At 43.0% G+C, this 24945-nt stretch overlaps 1 protein-coding gene across 1 annotated transcript in view; it reads right to left on the minus strand.

Moving 5' to 3' along the window:
* The window catches only part of col27a1b (collagen, type XXVII, alpha 1b), a 167452-nt gene that overhangs the window by 81992 nt on the left and 60515 nt on the right, over window positions 1-24945 (minus strand). Inside the window, exons 8-13 of the mRNA XM_046346768.1 lie at window positions 21672-21716; window positions 12759-12812; window positions 11581-11625; window positions 8976-9029; window positions 8186-8230; window positions 2946-2999 (exon numbers count right to left, since the gene is read on the minus strand). Coding sequence (XP_046202724.1) covers window positions 2946-2999; window positions 8186-8230; window positions 8976-9029; window positions 11581-11625; window positions 12759-12812; window positions 21672-21716 — 297 coding nt within the window. The remainder of the gene's footprint in view (window positions 1-2945; window positions 3000-8185; window positions 8231-8975; window positions 9030-11580; window positions 11626-12758; window positions 12813-21671; window positions 21717-24945) is intronic.

The raw sequence follows: 24945 nt of genomic DNA on the forward strand, positions 1-24945 counted from the left end.
GCCTTCAACCTTTCTAATCTTGGACACCCAGTGCAACTGTCCACAAGAGATTACAACCTTGTGAAAGTTGTTACTAAATCGGATGCTGTCGAGAAGAAACAAAACACTAAATTGGTGAATTTAGTGGAAACTTGCCCACATGTAAAAAGCATGGTAACACGCATTTGTTGTACACCTCTGTAATTACAGACTGTAACAATCACAAGTTACATGCTGTTTTTATAGTGTAACTATGAATTATTACGATTAACTACAATACTTGTTACAGTGTAATTACACATGTTATTACATTGTAATATAATGACCCCTCAAAATGTAGTGTTACCAGGTACTCTATGTCTCTAAGCATGTCAATGAATGAGCAAACGTATGAATGTGCAATGAACACGCCAGGATATAGTTCACACTTTCTCCAGATATCACTGAGTCCACAGAAAGCCAAGTTAACAAACACAGACCATTTCGAGTCCCACCGTACCTTCTCTACCATGCAATCTGTTTTCCGAGCTGGTCATGGGTGCACCTCAGCCACGCTCAAGGTCCTAACTGATATCATAACCACCATAGATAAAAAACAGTAATGTGCAGCCGTTTTCATCGACCTGGCCAAGGCTTTCGACTCTGTCAATTACAGCATTCTTATCGGCAGACTCAATAGCCTTGGTTTCTCAAATGATTGCCTCGTTCACCAACTAATTCTCAGATAGAGTTCAGTGTGTCAAGTCAGAGGGCCTGTTGTCCGGACCTCTGGCAGTCTCTATTGGGATGCCACAGGGTTCAATTCTCGGGCCAACTCTTTTCTCTGTATATATCAATGATGTCACTTTTGCTGCTGGTGATTCTCTGATCCACCTCTACGCAGACGACACCATTTTGTATATATCTGGCCCTTCCTTAGACACTGTGTTAACAAACCTCCAAACGAGCTTCAATGCCATTCAACACTCCTCCCGTGACCTCCAACTGCTCTTAAATGCTAGTAAAACTAAATGCATGCTCTTCAACTGATTGCTGCCCGGATCTGCCCATCCGCCTAGCATCACTACTCTGGACAACAGAGTAGCATCACTACTATGTGGACAACTACAAATACCTAGGTGTCTGGTTAGACTTTAAACTATCCTTCCAGACACACATTAAGCATCTCAGAATCCAAAATGAAATCTAGAATCGGCTTCCAATTCGCAACAAAGACTCCTTCACTCATGCTGCCAAACATACCCTCGTAAAACTGACTATGCTACCGATCCCCGACTTTGACGATGTCATTTACAAAATAGCCTCCAACACTCTACTCAGCAAATTGGATGTAGTCTATCACAGTGCCATCCACAGTGTCACCCAAGCCCCATATACTACCCACCGCTGTGACCTGTATGCTCTCGTGGGCTGGCCCTCGCTACATATTCGTTGCCAAACCCACTGGCTCCACGTTATCTATAAGTCTTTGCTAGGTAAAGCCCCGCCTTATCTCAGCTTACTGGTCTCCATAGCAACACCCACCCGTAGCAAACGCTCCAGCAGGTATATTTCACTGGTCATCCCCAAAGCCAATACCTCGTTTGGCCGCCTTTCCTTCCAGTTCTCTGCTGCCAATGACTGGAATAAATTGCAAAAATCACTTAAGCTGGAGACTTATAGCTCCCTCACTAACTTTAACATCAGCTGTCAGAGCAGCTTACTGATCACTGTACCTGTACACAGCCAATCTGTAAATAGCACACCCACCTATGGCATCCCCATATTATTACTTACCCTCTTGCACCCCAGTATCTCTACTTGCACATTCATCATCTACACATCTATCACTCCAGTGTTAATGCTAAATTGTAATTATTTCACCACTATGGCCTATTTATTGCCTTACCTCCCTAACCTCACAACATTTGCACACACTGTTTTTCTATTGTGTTTTTGACTGTACGTTTGTTTATCCCATGTGTAACTCTGTTTTGTTGTTTTTGTCGCACTGCTTTGCTTCATCTTGGCCAGGTTGCAGTTGTAAATGAGAACTTCTCAACTGGCCTACCTGGTTAAATAAAGGTGAAATAAAAATTTAAAAAAAATTCAAGTCCAGAGCTCCTTCATGGTGTGGAGGGCTGTGGTATAAATGATCAAAGACCAAACAGTGAATTGGCTTGTGGCATATAACTATGTAGCTAACGGTAACACTTAATAACTAACTATGTAACAAAGTCTCAGACTGGAATCATTATCCGTTCAGGACTCAGGAGTAGAAAATCTTCAGGTCTTACTTCCAGAAAGAAACAAGTAAGATCAAATGCAGTGCGAGGTCTACATATTTAAAATTCATCAACTGTGTGTGTGTGTGTGTGTGTGTGTGTGTGTGTGTGTGTGTGTGTGTGTGTGTGTGTGTGTGTGTGTGTGTGTGTGTGTGTGTGTGTGTGTGTGTGTGTGTGTGTGTGTGTGTGTGTGTGTGTGTGTGTGTGTGTGTGTGTGTGTGTGTGTGTGTGTTGAGTTAAGGACTGCCTGGAAGCAAACAGGCATGGTGTGCAGTTTCACTACTTCAGTGCACCCATGAAGTGATCAAGCACTCTTAACTGCTGTACTGAAATTATGCAAATCAGTCGTTCAAATTCTGTAAATAGATAGTTTCTGTTGTTTTTGCTAATCAGTGAATCCAAACAAAGGTATTAAATCAAGTAGACCTATGACTGTATAAAAACAACAAGAGAAACCTTCAAAAAGACATGCTGAATTTAAAATAGCATTTGTTTTCTCTTTGATTGAGCCTGCCTGAAGTGCCAGATGGGCAGTCATTTCACTTTTGGGACTATTCCAGTTGGTCCATTGTGCCAGGCAGACTCTACCAAGTGCAGCTTAAGTATTTGAAAGAAACAATATAGGCTGTTTTTTGAACCCAGGTCTGGAGTGATAGACAAGGGTGTTCAAGGGGACAGGGGGAGACCTGCTGTTTCACTTACTGGGTTTCCGTCTGGTCCTGGTGGTCCCCGCTCGCCAAAGTCCCCGGGAAACCCCTGAGTAGACAAACACAGAGAGAGGAGAGAACAGACATGTTATCACTCTGTACAGCACAGAGCTGTTACACACCATGGAAGAAACATAGAAACACAACAGTCTGCAACGCAGCAGGCAATCAAATAGCAGTAATGGAAATAGAATGTACTAGACCATAATTGACATGGCCAACCATTACATACCATTATTTTCCCAAACCCAGAGTTGACCGTGAGAAAATGTTCTTGGAATATTAGGCTTCCAAGGATTAATCACATTGGTGTGGCTATTATCCACAAAGCTACAGTATTCCATAAAGTGCACTATAGTGTTTTATGTTGCTTAACATTCAGTTCAACACGGAAGCAGATAAGAACACCGTGATGATGATCATAAATATACTCATAGTGGGTGTTTGTTAATGTATGATTAACACATTTCCCACTGTTTTGTTACTGTACATATTGACAAAATACACTGAACAATAATATGAACACAGCATGTAAAGTGTTGGTCCCATGTTTCATGAGCTGAAATAAAAGACCCCGAAATTTCCATATGCACAAAAAGATTATTTCTCTCAAATTTTGTGCACAAATTTGTCTCCATTTCTGTGAGTGAGCATTTCTTCTTTCCCAAAAAAATCCATCCACCTGACAGGTGTGGCATATCAAGAAGCTGATTAAACAGCATGATAATTACACAGGTGCATCTTGTGCTGGGGACAATAAAAGGCCTCTCTAAAAATGCAGTTTTGTCACACAACACAATGCCAGAGATGTCTCAAGTTTTGAGGGAGCATGCAATTGTCCACCATTATCTGCTGTTGGCAGATAATTAAATGTTCATTTCTCTACCATAAGCCGCCCCAATGTCATTTTAGAGAATTTGACAGTACGTCCAACTGGCCTCACAACCTCAGACCACGTGTATGGCATTGTGTGGGCAAGTGGTTTGCTGATGTTGACTTTGTGAACAGAGTGCCCCGTGGTTGCAGTGAAGTTACTGGCAGGCATAAGCTATGGACACTAACACAATTGCATTTTATCAATGGCAATTTGAATGCACAGAGATATTGTGATGAGATCCTGAGGCCCATTGTCTTGTCTTTCATCCGCCGCAATCACCTCATGTTTCAGCATGATAATGCACAGCCCCATGTCTCAATGATCTGTACATAATTCCTGAAAGCTGAAAATGTCCCAGCACTTCCATGGCCTGCATACTCACCAGACATGTCACCCATTGAGTATGTTTGGGATGCTCTGGATCAACGTGTACGACAGCGTGTTCCAGTTCCCGCCAATATCTAGCAACTTTGCACAGCCATTGAAGAGGAGTGGGACAACATTCCACAGGCCACAATCAACAGCCTGATCAACTCTATGTGAAGGAGATGTGTTGCGATGCATGAGGCAAATGATGATCACATCAGACACTGACTGGTTTTCTGATCCACACCACTATCTTATTTTGAAGGTATTTGTGACCAACAGATGCATATCTGTATTCCCAGTCATGTGAAATCCATAGATTAGGGCCTAATTCACTTATTTCAATTGACTGATTTCCTTATACGGACTGTAGCTCAGTAAATTCTTTAAAATTGTTGCATGTTTCATTTATAATTTTGTTCAGTGTACATTTACATTCTCAAAACACAAAGTCAGCACTCAGTTAACAAACTCCATCCCCTTCATAGGGGTTTGCAGAATAAAACCCCAAGCAAGCAACAATTCAAACTGCACCCTGCAAACAAGCTCCTTGGTCTCTTCATTCCTAGTAGACTGCGTGCGGTGGCATGAAATTCCATGGCTGAGTGTTTGGGAGGGCTCCATGCTGCGCTGAGCCTCGCTGGCAGGAGCCCTAACCAGCCTGGGGGCTGACTGGTCTGGCTCTGGATCTGCTGACTGGGCTCTTCCCTTTCCTCCTCCTGGCTCCAACTGTTCCATTATAGAATCAGAGAACAAGAGCTGTGATGCTCCGATAGGCTAGACTAAGGCTCTGGGAGGCTGAGGGTTCTGCTAGGCCACACGCTCAACGTGTGCCGCTTGTCCCGTTGCCAAGGTCAACAACAACCTGCTACTGCTTCAGCTTCAGTGTTCACCTTTCTCCACCACAGGAGACAAGCGCTGTAGTTAGAGTATATACTGTCTGCATGATGAATGGCACTATTAGTAGAGGTCTTCTAGCCCCACAGAGTGGGATGGAAAATGTAACATTAGATGAAGCTATGGAGATCTTACAGGCAGTTCTATTACATGAGATATTATTCAGATCATTGGTCTAAATATTTCTGTGGCAGGCAATCTTGAGTAAAGCATTAGTCAAAGATCTGGGGGAAAGTAATAAGCTGGTAATTGCTGCAATGTGATGCCATTGAAAATGTGGAAAACAGCACTTCTCTCCAAAACTCCAATAGTACACTCTTAAAAGAAAGTTGCTATCAAGAGCTTAAAATGATAACCCTTTGAAGAACCCTTTTTTTGGTACCAGGTAGAACCATTTTGGGTTCTATGTAAAATCATTTCCACAGAAGGTTCTCCCTGTAACCAAAAATGGACTAAAAAGCGTTTTCTTATGGAGACAGCCAAAGAATCGTTTGGAACTCTTTTTTTCTACGAGCGTACTAGTTTAAACAAAAACATATGACTCCTTCTCAGCTCTTGCATTGCTTTTTAACTCAAAGATGTTACTTGAAAGATTGTAGGTAGTATGACCTCTGCTGCAAGGTAATGCATCTGATTCCACATTTGATTAACTGTCATATGCAAGTGCCACTGAACTTCCGATAGTTACTGTGAAAAGATGTTCAGAGGACTGAATGTAAAGAGGCAAAACTAGCTACTGAAGATGAGAAGCAGAAAGAGAAAGGCCGGTATGGCACCACAGAGACAAACACACAAGAGATGCCATCATTAAATGCTGAAGCAGCACTCTCCTCAACATCTATTGCTGTTCTGTGCCAGCTTTAATTCTTGTTCAATGACCATCATCAGTTTAATAAACCACTTCATCATGTACCATTGTAAAGCTATGCTTGGAAAAATATCTCTATTTATATAAGTCATTTGGGAACATCAGGATTTTCCATGTAAGCACAACTCAATATGTTTATGTGAGAATTGAAAATTCCCATGCAGGCGCCAATGAATATACTTCCCTGGTCTGTGGCTAGCTGCTCTGGAATTCCAAAACCAAAAGTTCCTTCACCACATTGCTCCAATGTAATGGACTTTGTAATAGTCTTTAGATGAACAAAATACAAAACACAGATATGCTCTGTGAACTACCCTTTGAATGAATGCCATTCAGATCTCAATGTTATCAATGTTCAACATTAATTGATTAAATAAATAAATAGAACTTGGTGTTAATTATATGTAATTACATACACTGAACAAAAATATAAACGCAGCATGCAACCATTTTGAAGATTTTACTGAGTTACAGTTCATATAAGGAATTCCGTCAATTTAAATAAATTCATTAGGCCCTAAATGATACATTTCACATGACTGGGAACACACCTTTAAAACAAGTAGGGGCATGAATCAGATAACCAGTCATTATCTAATGTGACCACCATTTGCCTCATGAAGTGTGACACATTTCCTTCGCATAGAGTTGATCAGGCTGCCGATTGTGGCCTGTGGAATGTTGTCCCACTCCTCTTCAAAGGCTGTGCGAAGTTGCTGGATCTTGGCAGGAACTGGAACACGCTGTCGTACACGTCAATCCAGAGCATCCCAAACATGCTCAATGGTAACATGTCAGGTGAGTAGCAGGCCATGGAAGAACTGGGAAATTTTCAGCTTCCAGGAATTGTGTACAGACCCTTGAGACCTGGGGCAGTGTATTATCATGCTGAAACATGAGGTGATGGTGACGGTTGAATGACAATGTGACAATGAGCCTCAGGATATCATCAAGGTATCTCTGTGCATTCACATTTTCAGCAAAAAAATGCAATTCTGTTTGTTGTCTGTAGCTTATGCCTGCCCATACCATAACCCCATCATGGGTCACTCTGTCCACAATGTTGACATCAGCAAACCGCTTGCCCACTTGACACCATGCACGATGTCTGCCTTCTGCACGGTACAGTTGAAACCGGGATTTATCCGGGAAGTGTACACTTCTCCAGCCTGCCAGTGGCTTTTGAAGGTTTGCATTTGCCCACTGAAGTCAGTTACGATGTCAAACTGAAGTCAGGTCAAGACTGGTGAGGTCAACGAGCAAGCAGATGCCGTTTATGAGACAGTTTCTGCAGAAATTCTTTGGTTGTGCAAACCCACAGTTTCATCAGCTGTCCGGATGGCTGGTCTCAGATGATCCCACAGGTGAAGAAGCCAGATGTGGAGGTGCTGGGCTGATGTGATTACACATGGTCTGCGGTTGTGAGGCCGGTTGGACATACTGCCAAATTCTCTAAAATGATGTTCGGAGGTGGCTTAGTGTAGAGAAATTAACATTAAACATTCAACATTCATCTCTAGTGGATATTCCTGCAGTCAGCATGCCAATTGTACACTCCCTCAAAACATCTGAGGCATTGTGTTGCGTGACAAAACTGCACATTTTAGAGTGACCTTTTATTGTCCCCAGCACAAGGTACACATGTGTAATGATCATGCTGTTTAATCAGCTTCTTGATATGCCACACCTGTCAGGTGGATGGATTATCTTGGCAAAGGAGAAATGTTCACTAACAGGGATGTAAACAAATTTGTGCGTAGAGAAAATTTGTGGGATCTTTTATTTCAGCTCATTAAATAAGGGTCCAACACTTTCTTTACATGTTTATATTTTTGTTCGGTGTAAAACTGGGATATTTGGCAATAGTGTCAATTGGTGCCATAGCTGCACTCCTTCCAACTCTCATCCCATATTTTCTAATTATATACTGAATAGACTATGGAAATATACAGACTTATGACTCAAGGGGTAGCCAGCCATCTCCAGAGTGAAAAGACAAATCTTCCCCTCTGGTTGTGTGGAGGTTACCACAACATAAATCACAGATGTATGCCTAAAGTCAAGGGGGCTCCATACACACTCAAGACTTCCTGTGAATGATAGACATGCCATGCCCACTAAACTACCCTAGACCTACAACCTCTAGGTATCAGAGAATGGAAAAAATAACAGTTGATTTCAAAGTATTGGAATTGTTATAAAAAGGTATTTTGAGAGAAAACTTTACCGGCCTACCCATCTTGCCCTTCTTGCCACGATCACCAGGAATACCCTAAGGAGGTAGAGAAAAATAGGGATGAAAGAAGGAAGGAAGGAATATGAGGAAAGGTATAAGAGAAGAAAGACCAAGAAGAGGAGACAAAATGTAAATAATATTTCATATTTATTTTACAAGTAGATTAGGAATGGTTCTTAAACATAGCCTACTAAAACCAATACAAATATCAAACACGTCCAAAGAGACTCTCTCTACTATACAATGTTGCACCACTGGACTGAGTCCTTCTGGGAATATGAGTCTATGAGTTCTGGTCAGGCTAATCCGAAGCAGCTCTTGCTCCAGCTCCTTAGTATTAGCTCCTGACTATTATCACAAACAGTAGGGATGGCTGGAATTCCACCAGAGCTTGATCCTGTGCAAATATTTTGACAAGGGCCTAGGGCTACTCCAGTCATCTCTTGGTGGTTTGGTGGAGCGTGCTTACTGGTAGCATTTCATCCAGTGTAAGCACCTTTACTTCACAAACGTTTAAACTCACTAAGAGTCACACCTGACAATCGTGACTGACAACTAATGCCCATAGGAGGGTTTTCAGCTATTGTGCATTTCCCCCCATAGGACTAAGACAGGTACAGTAGGGTGTTGTTTGCATTGCTAATGCATGAAGTAGTAGTAGTAGTAGTAGTAGTAGTTCCAAGAGGTAGAAATCATACCTTTCTTGGAATGTAATGCTTTTAGTGTCTTTGTCATATTCCTATTTTGAGTACTGTATTAAGAGTTATTCTGGACTACTTACTCTCTCACCATCAGGTCCAGGAAGGCCAAAAAGCCCTGCGATTCCTATGAAACCCTGCAAAGAGAGTTGTGGAATTGGGGCGAGAGGGGGGGGGGTGAAGGGAAAGGGGGAGGGGTGAAAAGAGGGTAGAGTTAGAGCATAGGAAAGAAGTGAAGAAAAGGATAGGTTGAATGGATTGAACGGGATTAGGGATGAGGAACAAAGAAAATACACATTAGAATGAAGTGCTATACATCTCTTCTTTGGTATCATCCCATCAGTGTTACTTTAGTCATTTTTGGGAGTTTCTGTTGTCTCCAGGCAGGTGGCTCTTCATGAAGAACCAAGCCTTGAGGCAAGTGTATATGCCCATGGACTGCATGGTGCTGCCTTCCACGATGTAGTCCAAGGGCACATACCCTCACGTCAGGGATCTCTGATGAGTCCGGGCCAAGGGGGCTGCTCAGGGATGGAGGGTGAGAGAGATGGAGGGAGGAGAGGGAGGAGAGAGAGGGGGAGAGCAGGGGGAGTCACAGGGGAACTGAAGAACAACGAGTGATACAAATGTTAAAGGGAAAAAATACATGAACTGGACCATGTTGAGATTCAGATGAGCTATACAAGCAACAACAACAACATAATCAACAACACTTTACATTCAGGCAACAAGTGATTCAAGAAAGTATTAAACAGAAAGTATTTCCTTGCTAATTGCTTGTACAGTACTTTAAATGTCTTGTTGTACCAACATCAACACAACATCATCACAGAAAACTCAATTGTAATCATACCCAGCTAGCACATTTGGTTCCTTGGAAGTGGGAACATATGTTTTTGGTTTCATATTGGTTGTGGGAATGAAGCCATTTTCTGACCGGTAAACTGAACGTTTTTTAAACAGAAGTGAAAGAAGGCGAGAACAGAATTGAACATTTTGCCTGTTCTGGAAGAAATGAAAAAGTTAAGTTACATGGAGGTTCTGAGAACATTTTACTCTGGGATGTTTTATTAACACTCTGAGAAGGGAAGTTCTAGGTTATTTTTAGGTTTTTAAATAACTTCCTCAATGTTTCATTAAGACTTTTAATAACCCTACTAGTTTATATTGGGTTAATTTGAGTACATTTTTGGTATTTTGTCCCCTTTTTCGTGATATCCAATTACAATCTCATCTCATCACTGAAAATCCCCAACGGAGAGAGGCGAAGGTCGAATCATGCAATCTCCGAAACATGACCCGCAAAACTGCGCTTCTTAACACCCGCCCGCTTAACCCGGAAGCCAGCTGCACCAATGTGACGAAGGAAACACCATTCGCTAGTTCTGTCATTGTACTAAAATTCCCAGAAAAGAATGTTGTTTCTTAAAATTCTCTGAACAATTTAGAACATTACTTTAATCAGAATCATGAGGAAACCTGTAGGAAACGTTATGCTGAAGTACTGAAATGCCCACAGAAGAACGTTGTTTCTTAACACTGAAATATTAGTGAGAATTCCAAATGACAAACTAGTTGGAAAACATTCCTAGAACATTACCAACATTGAAATGAAATGTAACCATGTTTGAACTTTTAGGAAACGTTTTGTTAAAGTAATGAAATAACAAGAAAATAACATTTTTTTGTCAAGTACCTTAAATGTGTTAATAATGTTCCAAAGACAAGCAACTATCCTTCACCATGTTCAGAAAGTTCTGGGAATATTGTATGCAAAATAACCATAGGACAACTGTGCTCTCACCATGCTCTAAGAACGTTATGTGCTAACTGGGTGGTGAGTTAACAGGGCTGTCTTGGACAAATGACATTTATATAATGTCTATTTTTATGTGACCACTCTGGTTCTATTGATTCATATAACATGTTTTTCACAGTTCATTTAACACAGCAATTGGCAAGAGACATTTGGAACAAAGTCATCTTCAGAGTGGGGTGTACTTTACTGTAAAAACAGAGGAATTGACTGTACGGTGTTTATCTTTGTCTGTATACACCTTACTGTGAATCTGACCTGGGTTCAAATAGTATTTGTTTTCGTTCAAATACTTTGAGCATTTGCTAATATATGTCATTTAGCACAGACACTTTTATCCAAAGCCACTTACAGTCATGTGTGCAAACATTTTACATATGGGTGACACCAGCGGGAATCAAACCCATGACCCAGCCTGTCTAGGGTATCAGATGGATGGGTTTTTGCACTTTTGGGACTCAATGAAGTGTAGCTAAATTATTTATAAGAAAACAATGAATACTTAAACCCAGGTCTGCTGTCAATCTGTTACATGTATATGTTGAGCATGCAGGCACTTTGGCTGACAGTGATGCTCTTTGGCCATTGAGAGAAGTCAACATCTTCTCGTGATGACTGTATAGGCAGTGTATTTATACTGTAAGTAAACAGAACATGATAAAAAATTGAAACAAACAGGGCTCTTTTAAGTAAGTACGTTCATCCTGTATATATCATTCCATGATTACAAAGATATAACATGTCAGATGGATTGTACTAAAACACTTAAACAGAACCAACAGCGCACAAGACATATCTTGAAAAAAGGACGAACCATTTACAGTACAGTACAGAGATGTTACTTTGTTCATGAACATTTGTCGACCACTCACCCGGACTCCTTTAGGCCCCATAATTCCAACAGGTCCAGGTAAACCCTACAGAAAAAAAGGCATACAAAATGACATTAGAAATGCATTTAGATAATGCATTCCCTAATGCATACAACACTTTAAATGTACAGATGAAAGTGTAAGTGGATTGGACTCTAATTGTGATGAGTGCTTTCAACATAATAACTGATTGACAACAATTGGTGTTGGCTGAATAATTCCAAGATGTATTTACCAGCATGCAGATCAGTGGAGTGATAGTCTCCATTATGTAATCTCGAAGATGAGCCGACCTTAATGAACATGGACTCTATTTATACTGTCTCAAGTGATTCACAGTCTACAGATGGAAAGGGGTGCTTAAAACCTAATCCATCAGTCTGGCGTGTGTATCTAGCTAGGGAGTTACAACAGTGTGTGCGAGTGTGTGAGTGCCCGCCCATGTGTGTGAAGTGTGTGTCTATCTGGGGAGTTACAACAGTGACAGAGTTAGAGCACCAAAGGAACAAAGACCCAGGCCTGAACTCTAAGCTATTATAAACATTGTGAACAAGCCAAGCTGAGAGCTATTTCCCAGCTGCGCGTTTATGTCGGCGGCTTTACAAATGTGCGTTCTGGAGAGTAGGGAGGAAGCATGTTTTACAGTGCAGAGAAACCCACATACTACTCAGCAATGAGGGACTTTATCAAATGTATTCAAATGACTTTCTCAAAAGAGGCAGCGCTGAATGAAACTCACAGTGTCAGCTCCTAAAGACTGATGAAAACGTATTTGCATTGAGGGAGCAGCTTACATTAATCACAGTTTAATTGCAGTTACATTACTTTTTCAGTAAAGGCATGGCTTCCTAAGTAAAAGCCTTTGGCACTTTATTTTAGTCCGGGGGCACCAATAAGCAACCAAAAATGTGCAACCCTAATCCTGACACAGGTGCTCTTGACAGTCTTACACTTGTGTGTCACTCTTCCAAAGACTCTCTTTATTTCAATCACCTATAAAAGTCTCAACAGGTTGTACTGTTTCCATTCCCAATCCCAATACCAGTGCCACTCTCTACCCACTCACTGAAATGGGCTGAGTATGTTTGGTGTGTGTAGCCATGCTTAGCCTTTCTGTAAAAGTACTGTATGGTGTGTGTGGACCCTTAGCTAGCACTGCAACACTAGATTTACTGCACCTGCCTGCCAGGATAACCTTTGGCCCCTGGGCTTCCGTGTGCTCCTTGCTCACCCTGCAGAAAGAGAGAAATGAAGGAGTGAGTGAGACAGAAGACAAGGAGTGAGACGAATAGCTGTTTCATGCCACAATAACTGTCATTCAAAATTCCAGCTTCCCTGGCTTTGAATTGAATCTGTGTAGTATAGGAAGAGAATAATGGAGAAAGAGGAATTAGGCACTTGATAAAGAACCTTTGTGTGGTCAGCAGTGCGTTTGGAAGGTAGCAGAACCATTGCTGATATTGGCTCTATCTACAGTATAGGCAAAAAATTCCCAAAAATATCATCAATAGAAATAGAATGGGCGTCCCCACTCAAGTCAATGATACCATAATAGGTGGAATGGCGGCCAGTGTAAGTGTACACATAGGAGCAAAGCAGGAATTAAAATCAGGAAGTAAAAGCAGGAAGTGTTTCCATCAATATGTGCTCTGATTTCTTAATTCAACTCAATTCGACATAACAACTTATGTAATAACAATCTTCTGTAGCCTGTCAACTATGTGTCTGTCTATCCCTGTTCTCTCCTCTCTGCACAGACCATACAAACGCTCCACACCGCGTGGCTGCTGCCACCCTAATCTGGTGGTCCCAGCGCGCACGACCCACGTGGAGTTCCAGGTCTCCGGTAGCCTCTGGAACTGCCGATCTGCAGCCAACAAGGCAGAGTTCATCTCAGCCTATGCCTCCCTCCAGTCCCTCGACTTCTTGGCACTGACAGAAACATGGATCACCACAGATAACACTGCTACTCCTACTGCTCTCTCTTCGTCCGCCCACGTGTTCTCGCACACCCCGAGAGCTTCTGGTCAGCGGGGTGGTGGCATAGGGATCCTTATCTCTCCCATGTGGTCATTCTCTCTTTCTCCCCTTACCCATCTGTCTATCGCCTCCTTTGAATTTCATGCTGTCACAGTTACCAGCCCTTTCAAGCTTAACATCCTTATCATTTATCGCCCTCCAGGTCCCCTCGGAGAGTTCATCAATGAGCTTGATGCCTTGATAAGCTCCTTTCCCGAGGACGGCTCACCTCTCACAGTTCTGGGCGACTTTAACCTCCCCACGTCTACCTTTGACTCATTCCTCTCTGCCTCCTTCTTTCCACTCCTCTCCTCTTTTGACCTCACCCTCTCACCTTCCCCCTACTCACAAGGCAGGCAATACGCTCGACCTCATCTTTACTAGATGCTGTTCTTCCACTAACCTCATTGCAACTCCCCTCCAAGTCTCCGACCACTACCTTGTATCCTTTTCCCTCTCGCTCTCATCCAACACTTCCCACACTGCCCCTACTCGGATGGTATCGCGCCGTCCCAACCTTCGCTCTCTCTCCCCCGCTACTCTCTCCTCTTCCATCCTATCATCTCTTCCCTCTGCTCAAACCTTCTCCAACCTATCTCCTGATTCTGCCTCCTCAACCCTCCTCTCCTCCCTTTCTGCATCCTTTGACTCTCTATGTCCCCTATCTTCGAGGCCGGCTCGGTCCTCCCTCCCGCTCCGTGGCTTGACGACTCAATGCGAGCTCACAGAACAGGGCTCCGGAAGGCCGAGCGGAAATGGAGGAAAACTCGCCTCCCTGCGGACCTGGCATCCTTTCACTCCCTCCTCTCTACATTTTCCTCCTCTGTCTCTGCTGCTAAAGCCACTTTCTACCACTCTAAATTCCAAGCATCTGCCTCTAACCCTAGGAAGCTCTTTGCCACATTCTCCTCCCTCCTGAATCCTCCTCCCCCTCCCCCCCCCTCCTCCCTCTCTGCAGATGACTTCGTCAACCATTTTGAAAAGAAGATCGACGACATCCGATCCTCGTTTGCTAAGTCAAACAACACCACTGGTTCTGCTCACACTGCCCTACCCTGTGCTCTGACCTCTTTCTCCCCTCTCTCTCCAGATGAAATCTCGCGTCTTGTGACGGCCGGCCGCCCAACAACCTGCCCGCTCGACCCTATCCCCTCCTCTCTTCTCCAGACCATTTCCGGAGACCTTCTCCCTTACCTCACCTCGCTCATCAACTTATCCCTGACCGCTGGCTACGTCCCTTCCGTCTTCAAGAGAGCGAGAGTTGCACCCCTTCTGAAAAAACCTACACTCGATCCCTCCGATGTCAACAACTACAGACCAGTATCCCTTCTTTCTTTTCTCTCCAAAACTCTTGAACGTGCCGTCCTTGGTCAGCTCTCCCGCTATCTCTCTCAGAATGACCTTCTTGATCCAAATCAGTCAGGTTTCAAGACTAGTCATTCAACTGAGACTGCTCTTCTCTGTATCACGGAGGCGCTCCGCACCGCTAAAGCTAACTCTCTCTCCTCTGCTCTCATCCTTCTAGACCTATCGGCTGCCTTCGATACTGTGAACCATCAGATCCTCCTCTCCACCCTCTCCGAGTTGGGCATCTCCGGCGCGGCCCACGCTTGGTTGCGTCCTACCTGACAGGTCGCTCCTACCAGGTGGCGTGGCGAGAATCTGTCTCCTCACCACGCGCTCTCACCACTGGTGTCCCCCAGGGCTCTGTTCTAGGCCCTCTCCTATTCTCGCTATACACCAAGTCACTTGGCTCTGTCATAACCTCACATGGTCTCTCCTATCATTGCTATGCAGACGACACACAATTAATCTTCTCCTTTCCCCCTTCTGATGACCAGGTGGCGAATCGCATCTCTGCATGTCTGGCAGACATATCAGTGTGGATGACGGATCACCACCTCAAGCTGAACTTCGGCAAGACGGAGCTGCTCTTCCTCCCGGGGAAGGACTGCCCGTTCCATGATCTCGCCATCACGGTTGACAACTCCATTGTGTCCTCCTCCCAGAGCGCTAAGAACCTTGGCGTGATCCTGGACAACAAACTGTCGTTCTCAACTAACATCAAGGCGGTGGCCCGTTCCTGTAGGTTCATGCTCTACAACATCCGCAGAGTACGACCCTGCCTCACACAGGAAGCGGCGCAGGTCCTAATCCAGGCACTTGTCATCTCCCGTCTGGATTACTGCAACTCGCTGTTGGCTGGGCTCCCTGCCTGTGCCATTAAACCTCTACAACTCATCCAGAACGCCGCAGCCCGTCTAGTGTTCAACCTTCCCAAGTTCTCTCACGTCACCCCGCTCCTCCGCTCTCTCCACTGGCTTCCAGTTGAAGCTCGCATCCGCTACAAGACCATGGTGCTTGCCTACGGAGCTGTGAGGGGAACGGCACCTCAGTACCTCCAGGCTCTGATCAGGCCCTACACCCAAATAAGGGCACTGCGTTCATCCACCTCTGACCTGCTCGCCTCCCTACCACTGAGGAAGTACAGTTCCCGCTCAGCTCAGTCAAAACTGTTCGCTGCTCTGGCTCCCCAATGGTGGAACAAACTCCCTCACGACGCCAGGACAGCGGAGTCAATCACCACCTTCCGGAGACACCTGAAACCCCACCTCTTTAAGGAATACCTAGGATAGGATAAAGTAATCCTTCTCACCCTCCCTCCCCCCCCTTAAAATATTTAGATGCACTATTGTAAAGTGGTTGTTCCACTGGATGTCATAAGGTGAATGCACCAATTTGTAAGTCGCTCTGGATAAGAGCGTCTGCTAAATGACTTAAATGTTAAATGTAAATGTAAAACAAAAAATACATTCCATTGCATGAACCACATCAGTTAACATCATTTGAATGAACATTCTACATTACCATGGGCATTATTGCATCACAATACCAGGCAGCCATTGCAGTAGTTTACCAGTCAACTTGCCAGGGTTAGAGGTTCCATACCTGTTCTATTGATTCTATTTCTATGCATGTGTTCGTAATTTCACTCGGAGTGTGCTCTGGGAGTTTGTAAATTCAGAGCGTTTCGATCTGGCCGAGGAGTAGGTTTGATCTGAGCATTCTGACCTCACAATGGCAGTCAAGCACCCAAGCTAACTGGCTAAAGTTGGCTAGCTTGCTAGCTACCTCCAGTTCTAGTAGAGCTGGTTAGGCTGCTTTTATGTTATCTAGAGCAGTTGGTGACTGTAGCTGTGCTATTGGCCCAAATATACAGTGCCTTGCGAAAGTATTCGGCCCCTTTGAACTTTGCGACCTTTTGCCACATTTCAGGCTTCAAACATAAAGATATAAAACTGTATTTTTTTGTGAAGAATCAACAACAAGTGGGACACAATCATGAAGTGGAACGACATTTATTGGATATTTCAAACTTTTTTAACAAATCAAAAACTGAAAAATTGGGCATACAAAATTATTCAGCCCCTTTACTTTCCGTGCAGCAAACTCTCTCCAGAAGTTCAGTGAGGATCTCTGAATGACCTAATGTTGACCTAAATGAATAATGATGATAAATACAATCCACCTGTGTGTAATCAAGTCTCCGTATAAATGCACCTGCACTGTAATAGTCTCAGAGGTCCGTTAAAAGCGCAGAGAGCATCATGAAGAACAAGGAACACACCAGGCAGGTCCAAGATACTGTTGTGAAGAAATTTAAAGCCGGATTTGAATACAAAAATATTTCCCACGCTTTAAACATCCCAAGGAGCACTGTGCAAGCGATAATATTGAAATGGAAGGAGTATCAGACCACTGCAAATCTACCAAGACCTGGCCGTCCCTCTAAACTTTCAGCTCATACAAGGAGAAGACTGATCAGAGATGCAGCCAAGAGGCCCATGATCACTCTGGATGAACTGCAGAGATACCCAGCTGAGGTGGGAGACTCTGTCCATAGGACAACAATCAGTCGTATATTGCACAAATCTGGCCTTTATGGAAGAGTGGCAAGAAGAAAGCCATTTCTTAAAGATATCCATTAAAAAAAGTGTCGTTTAAAGTATGCCACAAGCCACCTGGGAGACACACCAAACATGTGGAAGAAGGTGCTCTGGTCAGATGAAACCAAAATTGAACTTTTTGGCAACAATGCAAAACGTTATGTTTGGCGTAAAAGCAACACAGCTCATCACCCTGAATACACTATCCCCACTGTCAAACATGGTGGTGGCAGCATCATGGTTTGGGCCTGCTTTTCTTCAGCAGGGACAGGGAAGATGGTTAAAATTGATGGGAAGATGGATGGAGCCAAATACAGGACCATTCTGGAAGAAAACCTGGTGGAGTCTGCAAAAGACCTGAGACTGGGACGGAGATTTGTCTTCAAACAAGACAATGATCCAAAACATAAAGCAAAATCTACAATGGAATGGTTCAAAAATAAACATATCCAGGTGTTAGAATGGCCAAGTCAAAGTCCAGACCTGAATCCAATCGAGAATCTGTGGAAAGAACTGAAAACTGCTGTTCACAAATGCTCTCCATCCAACCTCACTGAGCTCGAGCTGTTTTGCAAGGAGGAATGGGAAAAAGAATTCAGTCTCTCGATGTGCAAAACTGAGAGACATACCCCAAGCGACTTACAGCTGTAATCGCAGCAAAAGGTGGCGCTACAAAGTATTCACTTAAGGGGGCTGAATAATTTTGCACGCCCAATTTTTCAGTTTTTGATTTGTTAAAAAAGTTTGAAATATCCAATAAATGTCGTTCCACTTCATTATTGTGTCCCACTTGTTGTTGATTCTTCACAAAAAAATACAGTTTTATATATTTATGTTTGAAGCCTGAAATGTGGCAAAAGGTCGCAAAGTTCAAGGGGGCCGAATACTTTCGCAAGGCACTGTATATTTTATATATATATATATATATATAATATATTTACCCCATTTTCTCCCCAATTGGTAGTTACAGTCTTGTCCCATCGCTGCAACCCCCATACGGACTCGGGAGAGGCGAAGGTCGAGAGCCGTTTGTCCTCCGAAACACAACCCAGCCAAGCCACACTGCTTCTTGACACAATGCCCGCGTAACCCGGTAGCCAGCCGCACCAATGTGTCAGAGAAAACTCTTACACCTGGAAACCGTGTCAGCGTGCATTGCGCCCAGCCCGCCACAGGAGTCAATAGTGCGCGATGGGACAACAACATCCCTGCCAGCTAAACCCTCTCCTAACCCGGACGACGAAGGGCTAATTGTGCACCACCCCATGGGGGGGAATTGCCTAGGCAACTGAAGACAAAGTTTCATCACGTTGTTAAAAGTCCATGTTAAAGTATATCCTGTATTTTAACGGTTATGAAGGTCTTCATCCATAACTGTCGGTTACACTGCAATTCGGTAATTGTGCCAGCCCTAAGAACTCTGGGCCAAAGTGAAAACCTTTAAAGGGATACTTCAGGATTTTGGTAATTTGGCAAATAACTTTTAACTATATCCTCAAAGTCAGATTAATTTTTGGATATCAGTTTTATCACAGATAAAACAATGAGAGATATATCACCAGATGTATAAATGTGAAGCATCCTCTTGGCATTTCCATTCACTACCAAATATGGTAGTGAGAGGAAGCTCGCTGGCCGGCAGTGAGAGAAAACGTAACAATATGGATTTTGGTCGCACATTCTGCACATTTTGCACATTTCCTCATTGATGAAACATTCGATCTCATTACAGTTTTCTGTTCCGAAAACTAGAATATGTAATGAACAGAGTGGACAAAGTTTTGTAGAGTACCCTTTGAAAAAGTTTTAAAAAGTCACATTATTTGGAAGGAGTGCAAAAGTGAATTGAGTTATTGCACACGTGCACTTCACAGACTAGGCGTGACCTAAAGAAAATATGCAGATGCATGCCAGAATGCACCAATAGGATCTTGCAAGCTCGTGCTTGGCTCTGCCCACCTCCTTGCTTGTTCTGCCCACTATGACTCATTTGTTCCCATTGGAAACATCAGGCTGTGATCTATTTGGCTTAGTTATAAAAATATTTGGTTTTCTGTCTCTATGTCCAGTATGAAGGAAATTAAAGGTAGTTGCAAGCAGATACCCATATATAGTTGAAGTCGGAAGTTTACATACACCTTAGCCAAATACATTTAAACTCAGTTTCCACAATTCCTGACATTTAATCCTAGTAAACATTCCCTGTCTTAGGTCAGTTAGGATCACCACTTTATTTTAAGAATGTGAAATGTCAGAATAATAGTAGAGAGAGATTTATTTCAGCTTTTATTTCTTTCATCACATTCCCAGTGGGTCAGAAGTCAACATACACTCAATTAGTATTTGGTAGCATTGCCTTTAAATTGTTTAACTTGGGTCAAATGTTTCAGGTAGCCTTCCACAAGCTTCCCACAATAAGTTGGGTGAATTTTGGCCCATTCCTCCTGACAGAGCTGGTGTAACTGAATCAGGTTTGTAGGCCTCCTTGCTCGTACACGCTTTTTCAGTTCTGCCCGCACATTTTCTATAGGATTGAGGTCAGGGCTTTGTGATGGCCACTCCAATACCTTGACTTTGTTGTCCTTAAGCCATTTTGCCACAACTTTGCTTGCAAGCATGCTTGGGGTCATTGTCCATTTGGAAGACCCATTTGTGACCAAGCTTTAACTTCCTGACTGATGTCTTGAGATGTTGCTTCAATATATCCACATAATTTTCCTCTTTCATGATGCCATCTATTTTGTGAAGTGCACCAGTCCCTCCTGCAGCAAAGCACCGCCACAACATGATGGTGCCACCCCCTGTGCTTCACGGTTGGGATGGTGTTCTTAGGCTTGCAGGCCTCCACCTTTTTCCTCCAAACATAACAATGGTCATTATGTGTGTGTGTAACCTTCTGACTTCAACTGTACCTGTTCTGACCAAAACAAATGTGAAAAAGTATTTCTCCACTAGTTGCAAAATACATGACTGTCAAATACTATTAGTGTAAAATGTTGAAATATTGATAAGTACATTTAGGCAATTCTTGAAGGTCTGTAACAGTTGCCATGATAGATAGCCATTGATATATTGCCCCATGTTGCTTTTGGAGAGACAGAAGATATATGTAGTTGCCAACCTAAGTGTATGTAAACTTCCGACTTCAACTGTACTTCCCAGCCATTGCGTTAAGGCTGGTTAGCATTGGGTCGCCAAACTACCTGCAACTTCCTTCATACTGGACACAGAGACATAAAAATGGTATCCACGAGTTCATCTGACTATGGTGAAGTGGATAAAGGGCCTCATTGCCAAAATCCTGAAGTATCCCTTTAACTAGGCCAATGTTCTTCCCTGGTTAGGCCATGTGGTCAGTGAAAACTCCACGCTCTTTGTTCTGATAGTACACTACAAATTGCACATTCTTCAGTACACTTAACACTATTTGTAGTTTTTTAAGGAATCTCGGGGAGTAGTGACCTTAGGGTGTCCAGACTAATTGGCCCACTTTAAGCTCTGCCAGAAACTAAATTTCTCTGGCCAAGATTCCTTAGGTACTAATGTGTTCATGTGTAACATCCTCCCTTCAGAAGAATTAGTTTCCTCTCTCTCTCTCTCTCTCTCTCTCTCTCTCTCTCTCTCTCTCTCTCTCTCTCTCTCTCTCTCTCTCTCTCTCTCTCTCTCTCTCTCTCTCTCTCTCTCTCTCTCTCTCTACTCTCTCTCTCTCTCTCTCTCTCTCTCTTCTCTCTCCCTCCCTTTCTCTTTTCTTCTCTCTCTTCAGGAATTTATGTTTTGGTCTTCATGGAGCAATGTGTTCTGACAGCCGAGCCATAGCTTTAGCTTTGTTGGGTAAACAGATGGAGAGTCTTTTGTCTGATGTATTCCACTCTAACAGCAGTGGTTCAAACTTCAGACCCAGTCAGGTAGACAGACACATTAACACCAGCAGAGACGTAAAGACGGCAGCTGTTAGAATAACCACTGAAAAATGTACAACCGCATGAGGATGTCATTCATCATGCTAAGTTTTATGTAACTGCATTGTTGAAGCTGCCCTATATGTTTATGTATTGTTAAGTAGAAATTATTGATAAGATATGATCACTGAGGAAAGATGAATGTCATTCTCATATCAATACTCACAGAATCTCCTGGTTGACCGGGGGGACCAGGGTGTCCTTTCTGTCCCTGCAGAGGAAAAACATTAGACAATTTGAATGGATATTATTTTGATCACCTAACTCCCCATAATATGTACTGATAGGCTATGCTTCGTTTCAATTGCTGTATACTACCAAGATACAGACTCACATGTACTCAATCAGAGCCCTCTGGAAAAAGAGAATGGTAATATTAACCTCCCGGGTAGAGGATATGGAGTTTCTGATGATCACAATTCTTATGTAAGTCTACAACACACACACACACATAACTGCAGGGTACTGAAATCATGCCCCTCATCAGCATTACATTGTGGAAATTCCTCACCTCGTTAGCTTGTAAAGGAACTCATAAACTGTTTATTTAAGAAGCTATGGATTAAATAAACCCCAAAAATCAACAACAACAAACAGCAGGCCATTAATCAGCCATAAGATTGTGAAATTGTCTCAGTATACGCTACACAGGTACAATGCTTCTATGTGCAGCACTCTACTAATTTCAAATATCCTTGAATTATGCATATTACATATTCTAATATATTATTAACATTGTTGATTACATTTAGTATTAAAGTGGTGGCTATTCCAACATCAGGATTTGCATAGGCTCTTGAGGAACTCAGACACTTCTGTAAGCTACAAAACTGTCAGTGTTCAACCTTAACATGTGATGACAATACAACATAACAAATGAACAGGACATTTACTCTCACGGGTGGCCAAAAATAAAAGCCATGCCCCTACCAAGACACGCCTCCAGCCTTCTGATCTGTCCCGCTGGGTCATATCTTAATAACTCAGCATCAACAACCCAACCTGGTTCTTTTTAAATAAAACAACCCAACTAAGTGACCCAATGCCTGCAACCCAGCAGTTGGTTCATCCAAACAACCAAGCAATTGTAAGAGTGTATGCTAGGTTGAAGATACTGTAGCTACAGTGCATTCGGAAAGTATTCATACCCCTTGACATTTTCCACATTTTGTTACATTACAGCCTTTATAAAAAAATAAAATCATTACAAATTAAAATAATTAATCTACACACAATACCCCATAATGACAAAGAAAAACTGGTAATTGTTTTTTAGCAAATGTATTAAAAATAAAAAACTGAAAAAAGTTGTTTACAATATTATTCAGACCCTTCGCTATGAGACTCGAAATTGAGCTCAGGTGCATCCTGTTTCCATTGATCATCATTGAGATGTTTCTACAACTTAATTGGAGTCCACCTGTGGTAAATTCAATTGATTGGGCATGATTTGGAAAGGCACACCCCTGTCTATATAAAGTCCCACAGTTGACACTGCATGTCAGAGCAAAAACCAAGCCATGAGGTCAAAGGAATTGTCCGTAGACCTCAGAGACATGATTGTGTCCAGGCACAGATCAGGGGAAGGGTACCAAAACATTTCTGCAGCATTGAAGGTCCCCAAGAACCCACTGGTCTCCCTCATTTTTAAATGGAAGAAGTTCGTAACCATCAAGACTCTACCTAGAGCTGGCCGCACGGCCAAGCTGAGAAGGGCCTTGGTCAAGGAAGTGACCAAGAACCCAATGGTCACTCTGACTGAGCTTCAGAGTTCATTTGTGGAGATGGGAGAAACCTCCAAAAGGACATCCATCTCTGCAGCACTCCACCCATCAGGCTTTATGGCAGAGTGACCAGTCGGAAGCCACTCCTCAGTAAAAGGCACATGACAGCCCGCTTGGAGTTTGCCAAAAGGCACCTAAAGACTCTCAGACCATGAGAAACAAGATTCTCTGGTCTGATGAAACCAAGATTGAACTTTCTGGCTTGAACCCAAGCGTCACCTCTGGAAGAAACCTGGAACCATCCCTATGGTGAAGCATAGTGGTGGCAGCATCAAGCATCAGTATAGAGGGAAGGATGAATGGAGCAAAGTACAGAGAGATCCTTAATGAAAACCTGCTCCAGAGCACTCAGGACCTCAGACTGGGGTGAAGGTTCACCTTCCAACAGGACATCGGCCCTAAGCACACAGCCAAGACAACACAGGAGCGGCTTCGGGACAAGTCTTTGAATGTCCTTGAGTGGCCCAGCCAGAGCCCAGACTTGAACCAGGTCGAACATCTCTGGAGAGACCTGAAAATAGCTGTGCAGCGACGCTCCCCACCCAACCTGACAGAGGTTGAGAGGATCTGCAGAGAAGAATGGAAGAAACACCTCAAAAACAAGAAGACCTGATGCTGTAATCAAAAAAGTAGAGAGTAAAGGGTCTGAATACTTATGTAAATGTGATATGTTTTTTTCTTTATAAATTTGCAAAAATAAATAAAAACCTGTCTTTCTTTGTCATTATGGGGTATTGATGAGGCAAAAAAACTGTTTAATACATTTTAGAATAAGGCTGTAACGTAACAAAAATGTGGAAAAAGTCAAGTGGTCTGAATACTTTTCGAATGCATTGTAGCTTGCAACCTAAGCCAACACCTAATAATTATCCTCATAAACAAATTCCATTACCATCACATTAATCTTTTCGGAATTAAAACAGGCTAAAGTCATATAGTATAATTGGAAAAGGGGGATACTTAGTCAGTTGTACAAGTTGTCTTCCACATTCAACCTAACCTCTCTAAATCAGAGAGGTGCGGAGGGCTGCCTTAATCGACATCCACATCTTCTGCGCCTGTGGAACAGTGGGTTAACTGCCTTGCTCAGGGGCAGAACGACAGATTATTAACTTGTCAGCTCGGGGACTCTATCTAAGCCCCTACCCGCCAGGCTACCTGCCGCTTGGCTTGACAGACAATGTTGTATTATTCAACATTGCTATTAAAATAGTACTCATATAGGAATGGGTAATTATTTTACAAGTTGCTAGCTATCGCATAAAGCCATCGTCATATTTGCATATTTTTCTGAGTCTGGCAGTGCAAAAAATCCAACGGCGAAATAAATTCAAAGTGCTCCGCATGCGTCACCAAAAAGGTTCCTCCAGGAACCCCTGTCTACATTGGAATATTAAAATATTCCTCCAAGAACCCCTCAACTAACCAAAGATACAAATATGAACCCAGTGACTGCAATAGTACTGCGAACATACTATAAACCGTAGTATGAAAATTCCCTGAGGCCTACTGTCAATCAGTGTATCAGGGGACAGTTTGGAAACAACGAGCTGCAGTAGCAAGACTGAGGGCACTTCTGTTATTTCAGAACCTGCATATCTGACTCCTGAGGTACTTACAGTAGCTGACAAACTCCTGGGGAGACAGAGAGACAGG

The sequence above is a fragment of the Oncorhynchus gorbuscha genome, linkage group LG04 (genome assembly GCF_021184085.1).
Source record: "Oncorhynchus gorbuscha isolate QuinsamMale2020 ecotype Even-year linkage group LG04, OgorEven_v1.0, whole genome shotgun sequence".
NCBI classification, from domain to species: domain Eukaryota; kingdom Metazoa; phylum Chordata; class Actinopteri; order Salmoniformes; family Salmonidae; genus Oncorhynchus; species Oncorhynchus gorbuscha.